The sequence below is a fragment of the Miscanthus floridulus genome, chromosome 1, assembly GCF_019320115.1.
Source record: "Miscanthus floridulus cultivar M001 chromosome 1, ASM1932011v1, whole genome shotgun sequence".
NCBI lineage: Eukaryota > Viridiplantae > Streptophyta > Magnoliopsida > Poales > Poaceae > Miscanthus > Miscanthus floridulus.
Window position 1 is genome coordinate 188,640,001 of NC_089580.1, and position 10,063 is coordinate 188,650,063.

At 47.4% G+C, this 10,063-nt stretch overlaps 2 protein-coding genes across 3 annotated transcripts; one reads left to right on the plus strand and one right to left on the minus strand.

The window, feature by feature from the left end:
* Positions 1-3,164: 3,164 nt before the first annotated feature.
* On the minus strand, positions 3,165-4,535 carry LOC136551601 (protein trichome birefringence-like). 2 transcript variants are annotated; one of them, XM_066543151.1, is made up of 4 exons: positions 4,118-4,535; positions 3,871-4,050; positions 3,629-3,787; positions 3,165-3,535 (listed from the first exon to the last, which is right to left on the minus strand). In XM_066543151.1, the coding sequence occupies exons 1-4, from the start codon at positions 4,207-4,209 to the stop codon at positions 3,193-3,195; spliced, it is 774 nt and encodes a 257-aa protein (XP_066399248.1). In that variant the 5' UTR covers positions 4,210-4,535; the 3' UTR covers positions 3,165-3,192. The 2 variants fall into 2 exon arrangements, with proteins under 2 accessions (XP_066399248.1, XP_066399254.1); XM_066543157.1 differs by having other exon boundaries at positions 3,871-4,064; positions 4,118-4,534.
* Positions 4,536-5,363: 828 nt separating this feature from the next.
* Positions 5,364-9,819, plus strand: LOC136551592 (uncharacterized). Its single transcript, XM_066543142.1, has 5 exons — positions 5,364-5,760; positions 5,984-6,022; positions 8,693-8,777; positions 8,873-8,992; positions 9,578-9,819. Exons 1-5 carry the CDS (start codon positions 5,401-5,403, stop codon positions 9,778-9,780), a joined length of 807 nt encoding a protein of 268 aa, XP_066399239.1. The 5' UTR covers positions 5,364-5,400; the 3' UTR covers positions 9,781-9,819.
* Positions 9,820-10,063: the final 244 nt, after the last annotated feature.

Consider the following 10,063-nt stretch of genomic DNA (forward strand, 5'->3'; position numbering starts at 1 on the left):
GGTCCTGTGACCGGACGCTGGATCCAGAAGCACCGGATGCTGACTGCCTGCGTCCGGTCGCGTTGACTGTCGGTACAGTGGCTAGGGTTTACCACCGGACGCTGGGCTGTGTCCGGTCGAGGTGGACCGGACGCGTCCGGTCGAGGAAAACCAGGTTTCAACCCTTACTGTACTCGACCGGACGCTGAGGTTCCAGCGTCCAGTCAGTTTATACCGGAGCGTCCGGTCAGCGTCATAACCGTTGGAATCTGACGAACAGCGTTTGAAGCTGATGATGCGTGGTGTCCATCTGTGGACCGGACGCTAGGTCCAGGGTCCGGTCAAGTGGACCGGAGCGTCTGGTCAGAGCGCAGAGTACCCAGTGAAGGGGTACAATGGATCTATTTTGTGGGGGCTTCTATTTAAGCCCCATAGCCGGCTGTGGCTCACATCTTTAGCCATTTTCATTGACATAGCAACCTTTTGAGCTAAGCCAAAGTCCTCCCACTCATCTACATCATTGATTCATCATCATAGTGAGATTCGGAGTGATCCAAGTGCATTGCTTGAGTGATTGCATCTAGAGGCACTTGGTGTTCGTGTTTCGCTGCGGATTTTGCTTGTTACTCTTGGTGATTGCCGCCACCTAGACGACTTGGAGCAGCGAGGATCGTCGAGCGGAGGTGGTGATTGTCTCCGGCTCCGATTGTGGTGATTGTGAGGGGTTCTTGACCTTTCTTCGACGGAGCGCCAAAAGGTACTCTAGTGAATTACTCATGGCTTATGTGATCCTCATCTTGTGTTGGTTGTGCGGCACCCTATTGAGGATTTGGCGTGTGAAGCCAATTAGCGCGTGAACCTTCAAGTGAGTGAATCGCCACAACGAGGACTAGCTTGCCGGCAAGCAAGTGAACATCGGTAAAAATCATTGTGTTCATCATTGATTCCGAGGTGATTGGTCATCACTGTTATTCATCTTCGTGATTGATTGGTTCATTCATCTACACGGCGGTATAACCCTCTTGATCACTTTTTTTACTTTACCGCAAACTAGTTGACAATCTCTTTAGTGTAGCTAGTTGTGAGAGCTTGCATGCTTGGTTGGTGTGTCTCTTTAGTTAGCCTTTGAGAGCACATTAACATAGGGTAGTGTCATTGCTCTTGTGTGAATTGACACTATCTAACTAGAATTGTGGTAGGTGGCTTGCATTTTGAGTAGGCTAGCGCAATACTCGCTTCGCCTCATAATTGTCTAACCATTTGGTTAAGTGTTGTTGTAGAAATTTTTATTAGGCTATTCATCCCCCTCTAGCCATTATGACCTTTCACCTACGCTAATCACCTAATAAAACACTAATGACTATGCAAGTGGAGATCACTAAAATGGTGTATCAACATCCTTGATATGTTTCTTCGGCTCCACACACCTCAAATGCCCGGTTGGAAGGTCTATTTATAAGTCCCACTGAGAAAGTAGCCGTTGGGGACAAAATCCCGCTTTTCTGCTACTGACCGGACGCTGGAGTTGTCCTGATCGGACGCGTCCGGTCGTCTCGATAGTTGGAGCCGCGAACAACTGATCGGACGCTGTCAGCGTCCGGTCACTTGCCACCGGACGCGTCCGGTCGAAAGTTCGCCGCTCTGGAACCTCTCTATACTCGATCGGACGCTGCTGTCCTGCGTCTGGTCAGTTTGCCGCTAGCGTCTGGTCACTTGCTGAGTGTGTTGCTGGGTTGATGCACAGTGCCATCGGTGTGTCCGGTCGATTCACATGTTCAGCGTCCGGTCGCTGTTGCTGACGCCTGCTGTTACTGAGCCACTGATCGGAGCATCCGGTCACTTTCTTCCAGCGTCCGGGCACTTATGTGAGCTCAGTTCTTCGCGATCTTGCATACGGCTTGGTTCCTATTTTCGTGCTTGAACTTGGCTTGATATCTTGGGCCTTCTCTTGTGCTCCTAAGGTCTTGCTTGTGGTGTCGATCATCGGATCATCACGTTGTCTTCGTCCATGTCACGTCTTGCACCCTACTGAACTACAAAATAATCACTTATAAATTCATTAGTCTAATTTGGTTGTGTTGGTCATCAAACACCAAAATCCAAAGTAAATGGGTTTAGGGTCTATTTTCCTTACAATAGTTATAGCAACATATGCAAAAAAATCATCTACTTTTGCAACATCCAGATGAACACTTGCAACATACGTATGAAATACCTAAAACACTTGAAAACATAAGCTTGAAACATGCATGTTATGCAACATCTAGATATACTTTTGCAAATTCCAGATGAAACACATGAAACGTACTTCTGAAACAATTGAAACATACGATTGCAACATGAAACATACGCTTGCAACATGCGTATATAGCCATTGCAACATTTAAAACACCTAGATGAAACATACTTCTGAAACACCTGAAAACACTTGAAACACGGGGGAGACATTGAGAACAATAATCCATCGTACACCTCCGCCGCAGGCCTTTGTACCATGTCCGCGCCACGATGCGGGACGGTGGGATGACATGGCAGGAAAGATCGGCTAGGAGGACAGGGAGCGGATGGAGACCGCCCTTGTGGAGGCGCTGGAGTAGCTGGAGGAGCAGGATAGCGCCACGGGATGAACAACAGAGGAGGGCTACGAGGAGAAGCTCAGGGAGGTGGAGGAGGTGTGTGGCCCAATCATCAAGCATGTGGGGCGCCAGGGATGGGGGCATGGTAAAGGATGGGTGCGCAACGCGGCATGGGATTAGCTTCCGGTGAACGGAGAATGAATAAGAGATGGAAGGTGAGCGGTTGACTGCTTTTAGTGGGACGTGGGTCTGCATCCAATGCATCCAGACGTCAGGTAAGCAGCATTATGGTATTTAAAAGGGGCTCTTGCGTTTGTACCCTTGTTTTGTATCAAAATTGTGATTTTGCCCCTATTTTTTTGACTTTGTGAATTTACCCCTACTGTGCCATTCACGAAGCATCAGTTTGCCCCTGCTCCGTCATCCACCCCTAATGGTGTTAAACTTTGTACAAAAGACATGAATGCCCATACGATTTTGCCCCTTGTTTTTATGCCTAATTGTGATTTTGCCCTTGTCTAGCCAAGGCTCGGTTCCTCGGTCTCATGCCGACCTTACTTTCATCACCGTGTTGACTATTATCCTAGAAAACAACAGATCATATATAGGTACACAGCAAAAAAAACAGTAGTTGCCTTTATTGTTGGCGCATTTGATGCTGCCTGATCAAAAGTTGAGCATAAACCAGTTCATTCCAGGAATCTGGTACTCCAGGAAGGCACCAGTGGCTGCAGTCCTGATATCTTTCCGGCGATCTCCTCTCCTCATCAGTAAGGTTCTGCTTGCGGTAGATGGAAGGGTGTGCATCCTTTCTGTAGTCAGTCATTCTCGTTATGTTCAAATAAACAACAGGAGTTTTCATCTTGTGGATCACATCTTCCAGAATGCTCATCTTTGGTGGGTAGGTTGAAAGGTACTGTTCATTGGTTATTGGTTCGCTCTCCTTGTCACAGCTACCGCCTGAATTCCATTGGCCGCCACTGCATAGTGGAGATGCACAGCAAAATATTTGTTCAGTTGACCAAGATCAAATATATCATGTGGTAATTTGCAATATAAAAGGTGATGCACACCTAAAATGAGATGCTGAGTAGCCTCTGAATAACACAACAGTTTTTCTGGGGTTAACATTGGCATCAATCCACTTGGACCAGGTGAGAAGGGCTTTATGAAAGGCATCCATGACATTTAGCTCATTATACACATGGTTACCTTCCTGATAGTAGTCCTTCCTGTGGCACATTAAATCTGTCATCAGTGTTTAAGCAATAATGAAGTGGAGATTCTTGTTCAACCAAAGAACAAGGTGAGTTACCCAAGAGCAATTTTCTCATGTGTCCACCAATGCCCAGTATTGAAAATGAGAAAGTCTGCATCCTTGTACTTCAATGATGATTGCTCGACCAGATCAAGCCTGAGAGTTTCCTTTTTCTTTCCATTGCTCACTTGCATCTCCCATTCCTGGACTAGGAATGGGGAGCGAAAGAACTCCACGCTGCAGTTATAATCCTGAATGACACGAGTGGAAAAGAAAATTAGGCAACAATACTAAATAGTTCAACCTTCGAAGGAGCCGACGATGGTGACCCTCCAGGCAGTGTTCTCTGGCTCCGCCGCATCGAATCCTGCAGCAAGGTCGCTCGCCCGGGGACATCTCAGCGCGGAGAAGAGAATGCGCCGAGGGTCAGGGAGCCTCAGCCGGTGCTAGCGGCTCTTCGTGTGCGAGGACAGCCGCGCGACGATGGCGGAGCAATCGGCGGCCGTCGGCAAGGCAGTCGAGCCCCACCGGAGCTGCGCCCGGCACCCGCCGCCGCGCTCCGTAGCGCCGCACGCCCCGCCGCCGCTCTCCGGAGCCGCGTCCTCCGGGGTCGCGCCTAGCCGTGGCCGCGCCGGCTGGGACAGCACCCGCCGGGGCCGCGCCCAGCACCGGCCGCCGCGCTCCGGAGCCCCGGCCGCCCCACAGCTCTCCGGCAACCGCACCGCCTCAGGGAGCCGCCTCCGCCCAGCGATGTCGGGACGTGCGTTCGGACGCCACCGGAGCCCCGCGGCAGGGAGCCGCCGCCGCCCAGCGTGCGCACACCGAGACCCGCGGGGGGGGGGGGCGCTGCGACCTCCCCGCGGCCGCCTGGAGGAAGCCCGCGCCCCGCCGATGCAGCCGCCGCGCCCAGGAGGCAGCCGCGCCCCGCGCCCTAGAGGCAGCCCCGCCCCGCTGGTTCTTCCGCCGCTGCCGCCGCTGGAAGCCCGCGACCGGATGCAGCCGCGTAGGAGACTTGGGATGAGGCTACCCGTGCTTCTGTTTGGGACGAGGCGATAAGGATAGAGGGCAGTGTGGTCATTTCGCCTTTGCTTTTTAGATTTATAATTTTTTTTAATTCGTTTAATCCATGTCTATCTAACGGATGTCTAAAGCAGGGGTAAACGGACCCTTCATTTCAAAATAGCAGGGGTAAAAATACAAAGTTGAAAAAGCAGGGGTAAAATCACAATTAGACTACTGGAGAAGGACAAGAACACCATTCTCCCTATTTAAAAAGTACATGGCTCTCTAAACTTGTAATGCACCCACCCTGTGACCTCCGCATACACAGGTTCCCGTTATGAATTTGGATCACTGGAAAAAAAATTTAGACCCAGAAATTCTCAAATAAAAACTGAATTGCCATTGAAACTGATAAATTTGTTATTCCAAAAGTGCCATTCCAAAACGCAAGTTTCAAATCCATCTTATCCGGGAAGCCCCACTTGGCAGCATCTCAAAAACTCCGGACGCCTTGACCGCAAGGCACACCCCCGAGCGGCTGCGGCTCCTCTACTAGAGACTCTCATCTACGACTACGAGGTAGCAATGGTGGGTCGGAAGCCGATGCGCTGCCGCCGAAGTGACCGGCAACCGCCGATGCAATCCTTCGGCGCCACGGCTTGCGCAAGTTCCCCACGCTCGTTCGCCTCCACTCCTGCCTCCGCTGCCGCAGTCGCCGCCGACCTGGACGAGCTGCTGCTGACGGCGCCGCCGCCGTCCGCGTCGGAGCCCCGGAGCTTCTCGTACGCGGTGAAGCAGCAGTGCTGGGAGAAGGCGGAGCGGGTGCCCGGACGCGACCCGGAGAGGTGGCGACGCGATGCGCTCGGCAACATCGTCTTCCGCAAGCTCGTGGGGTGCCCCGGCTGCCTCTGCCACGACTACGACCACATCGTCCCCTACTCCAAGGTCCCTGATTCCAACGACAATCCCAAACCACGTTCCGACGCTTTCCTTTGGTGTTATTTTTTTTGTGGAGATTGATGCAAAAGCCTGGGAACCTAGCGGCTCCTGGACAGCAATGAGACACACTAATATCTACTCTTCCAAATTTTAGTGCTTTTAGATGGTATATATGCTCTCTTTTTTTGGCCATAGTATCAGCATATCACTGATCCTGTTAAATTGACAGGGCGGGAAGAGCACATTGGAGAATTGCCAGGTTTTGCAGGTACATCATATCTGTTCTTCTATACAAAGTCTTCTCATCGTTGTTGTTTTGAGAATCATTCCATTGCCCATCTGTTGATTAAAAAACGTATAAATGAGATAAGTGAGAACAAAAGCTTCCCGTACTCTAACCAATATTTATTAAGGGATCATGATTATCTTTAGGCAGAATAGCTATTTTCGTCTTCCCGAGATAAGTGAGAACAAAAGCTTCCCGTACTCTAACCAATATTTATTAAGGGATCATGATTATCTTTAGGCAGAATAGCTATTTTCGTCTTCCCCCCAGCTTTTGCCTGAGGCTCGGTTTCCTCCCTCAACTATGAAAATGACTGTTTTGGTCCTCGATTTTTTATTTTGGGCTTAGTTCTGTTCTTCAACTATGAAAATAACCATTTTGGTCCTCAAATACATGGCACCCCACGTTGCCACACCTGAAGACCCATAGGTTTTCATGATGGCTATGTGGACACAAGTAAAATGTCGGTTATACCCTTCCCTATTTAGCCCGTTGCGTGTTGACATTGCTCCTAGACGTGGGCCCACATATAGGGAGATAGGAGATGAGCCTAGTATGTGGGACCCACATGCCGGTGCCATGTCATCGTGCAATCGGTGTGCCACATTGGCGGATTAGCTCAAGTTAGAGTGATTTGGACCTCACTTGACACGATTAGTAAGTTTAGGGACCTTGATGTGCATTTTGGAAGTTTGTGGACTTGCATTGCACCTCGAGGCAAGTTAAAGGACCGGCGGTGCATTTTACTCTTTTATTCTTTTTTTTAAGAAACTGAAGGGCGGGCCTGGTGCAAGCGGTAGAGTCTTACCGCCTGTGACTGGAAGGTCCCGAGTTCGAGTCGCGGTCTCCTCGCATTGCAGAGGCGAGGGGTAAGGCTTGCCACTGACACCCTTCTTCAGACCCCGCACAGAGCGGGAGCTCTCTGCACTGGGAACCCCCCCCCCCCCCCCCCCCCCCCCCCTTTTTTTTTTTTTTGAAGAAACTGGAGGGGCAAAAAGCCCCTACAAGAAATTTATTGAATAAAAGAGATTAAAACAAAGTACAACAGGACAGTTACAAGACCGAAGCTTAGGAAACAAAGAAAGAAAGAAAGAAAATGAGAAACAAAAGGAAGATTACAACAGATTTGTATCCATAAGTCAAAAGTATCAGAGAGCCTAGCCTTTAACCCGTAGGGAAAGGATCTTCATTTCTTTCAGAAAAATAGCTTTGGCCGTCAAAGGGTTTGGAGGGAGTCCCTTGAAAATTAAATCATTTCTCACCGTCCAGATGACCCAACACATTAAGGTTACCACCAACAGGAAGAAAACATGATGAGATTGATCCCTGATTTGGTTGACAGCTTAAAAATGTCAATATCAGCCTGAATTGATATTCCAATTAGATTCCAACAGTCCTTAGCAAACTGACAGTTCAGGAAAAGGTGTTGCATTGTTTCCTCAGCTCCATTCTGGCAGAGCACACAGTTTTTTTTCAAGTCCACAAACTTTTGCCTCAAGGCAAAACTGACCAAAAGTTTTATTTTAGTTAGCATACATATCATTCGCATTGTGCAGCTGAATGCGGATACAACACTGCCAAGCTTCATTTGATAAACAACAGGTCTTTAATAACCCTTTGGTCTCTACGAACGCAATCTTGGTGTATTCAATAGTTGAAACCACAAGACTCCTTGACTTGGGAGCATGCCAAGAACCTCCTTCCTGTGTCTGAGCCTGACCAATAGGAATATAAGATTAGGTACATGCCACGGGGGCATCTTAGCCCAATACCAACCTCCATGTCATTTGTATTTATTCAAGTAACCGTTCAAGCAACTTTTGGTCCCAACTTTTGGCGACGGATAGGGATGGAGGCGAGGGCATGAGATGGGCTTGGGTGACAAATTGGGCCAGTGGGATTTTGGTTTGGTGCATGTTCGAGGGAATGAGTATAGTAGGGACAGGTAGAAGGGACATGGTGTTTCTGCATTGTCATCATGAAACTGTAGGAGTCTTTGGTTTTTGCTGATAAGGCTTGGCAACGTGGTGTGCCATGTAGGACGAGGGACGAGATGATCCAAAAATAAGAGTTTGAGGACCAAAATGGTCATTTTGATAGTTGAAGGATGAAATTGAGCCCAAAGCAAAATTTTGAGGACTAAAACAGCCATTTTAATAGTTGTTGGACGGAATTGAGCCTTGGGCAGAATTTGGAGGACTAAAATAGCTATTCCGATTATCTTTACATCTATAAGAAAGCACAGTGGGTGGTGATTGTTGGATCTACATGAGAGTCTATGCAAGAAATGGTCTGTGTATAGCGTGTGCTGCATAAAGCATAGAGGGCCTTCCACTTTTTTACCTATTCGGTTTGTGGCTTAATTCTACACGGGAAATCCTGATAAAGAGAAGATTGGAACAATGACCTCAATTGCTAGAGCTTATGGCATTAAATACCATTTTACCAGAAATCCATTGCAGCTCAAGGCAACCGACTAGTGATTTGCCATGGTAGTAAATTAAATAATGTGTGATTGAAACACACCAGTGTCATATCTTGCTGGTTAAACAGCGTGGCAAGCAGTATGTATGACTTAGTGTGATGGACCTGTTTGTTTTAAGAAGTCACAAAACCACAACAGATGACTGATGTAGAGTTTTATGCTTGAAGGCTACGGTGAATCGATCTAAAGGCAACAAGACTGAGATATCCAAATCTGAGCTCATACAGAAGAGTGCATATTGTAGGGTTTCAGGTAAATAATATCTGTCTTAAAACATTCTTTGTTTTGGAGGAGCATTAGCGATTCAGGTTCTCAGCTTACTGAATAACCCTATTTGATATTGGCAGGACGGGATATGGATCTTGTTGAACTCTCTGCCTATGGAAATGTCCGGCGAGGGCAAGATTCAGGGGCTGCAAAATCCAATGAAGTAGATATATCTGAGGAATGGCGTCAATCAGTTCGAAGTAGTTGCCTGAACCTGAATGGAGAAAGCTTGATTAATTGTTCTGTCAAATATCTCCAATCATGTTTGTACTATGTAGCTTAACACTTCAAGTGATTTACCCAAGAAAAGAAATCGTGATATATTTGAATCAATGATTGTCTCTATTCATACTCAGTAACCCCAGTCCCACCCGCCCTGAAAAACTGGACTGCCAGCGACGAATCTCCAGTGAAAACCACATTTTGATCTCCATCCCACTAATGACAGGTTGAGTGGGTAATTTGTCTGGATGTTGCGAGATTTGAAAACATTAACACCTGCGGGCTGTGAGTCTTAAGATGACTACACCAACTACCCAATGAATGTACCTTTTCTCTTACCATGCAGCACGGAGAATTTACCATCATGGATCATCTGGAAACACTAATGACAGTACAAACTGTACCTAAGTTGTAGGTTCAGTTAGTTAATGTTGGGATACTGACAGATAACCAATAACTCGTGTGCTCAGTTTAAATGTTCTGGTGGTACTGTATATTCTTATAAGCTCCTATGTTTGCTTTATTTTTGTATTAATATTTCACTGATTTTGTCAGTATTCCAGAAGCTTCTGCAATCGTTGCCCACGTTCCAGGGATCGACTATCAAGGACGTTATGTAAGTTGGGTCAGCTTAGTTGTGCTGGACAGGATCATTCTTTTTGACTTCCATGCCCAGGTTCAAAAGTGTGGTCAGGCCAAGCATGTAGAAGTGCATTTTGCTTCTATTGTGACATCACAATTGATCCCATTTCTTGCACTTTTCTGAATATTTTGTTTTGTAGGAGTGTGTACATGGATACTGCATTTTTTCTGGGTGAATTGACTGATCTAACATTTGTATCCACAGATGTATTAGTGGATGAGGACGCATGGAGCTGTATAATATTAAGTGGCAACATGCAGAGAAGCAATATCGACATCAGCCATGATGATGCCAATGAAGCGACAATGACTGGTATAATTGTGAGATTTTCAGCATGTCCTGAAATCTTTACAGTTTTATATTGCCGTTCAACTTTAAGAATGGATAGATTTTTTCCTGAAATCTT

What these genes read in the sequence shown, in the direction of transcription:
- LOC136551592 (XM_066543142.1), top strand. Translation starts at nt 5,401, where the DNA reads ATGGTGGGTCGGAAGCCGATGCGCTGCCGCCGAAGTGACCGGCAACCG. An exon ending in ACATCGTCCCCTACTCCAAG is followed by an intron (nt 5,761 to 5,983) that starts GTCCCTGATTCC and finishes TTAAATTGACAG; the next exon opens with GGCGGGAAGAGCACATTGGA. An exon ending in TGCATATTGTAGGGTTTCAG is followed by an intron (nt 8,778 to 8,872) that starts GTAAATAATATC and finishes TGATATTGGCAG; the next exon opens with GACGGGATATGGATCTTGTT.
- LOC136551601 (XM_066543151.1), bottom strand. Translation starts at nt 4,209, where the DNA reads ATGTCCCCGGGCGAGCGACCTTGCTGCAGGATTCGATGCGGCGGAGCC. An exon ending in CATCGTCGGCTCCTTCGAAG is followed by an intron (nt 4,051 to 4,117) that starts GTTGAACTATTT and finishes TTATAACTGCAG; the next exon opens with CGTGGAGTTCTTTCGCTCCC. An exon ending in CATGAGAAAATTGCTCTTGG is followed by an intron (nt 3,788 to 3,870) that starts GTAACTCACCTT and finishes AATGTGCCACAG; the next exon opens with GAAGGACTACTATCAGGAAG.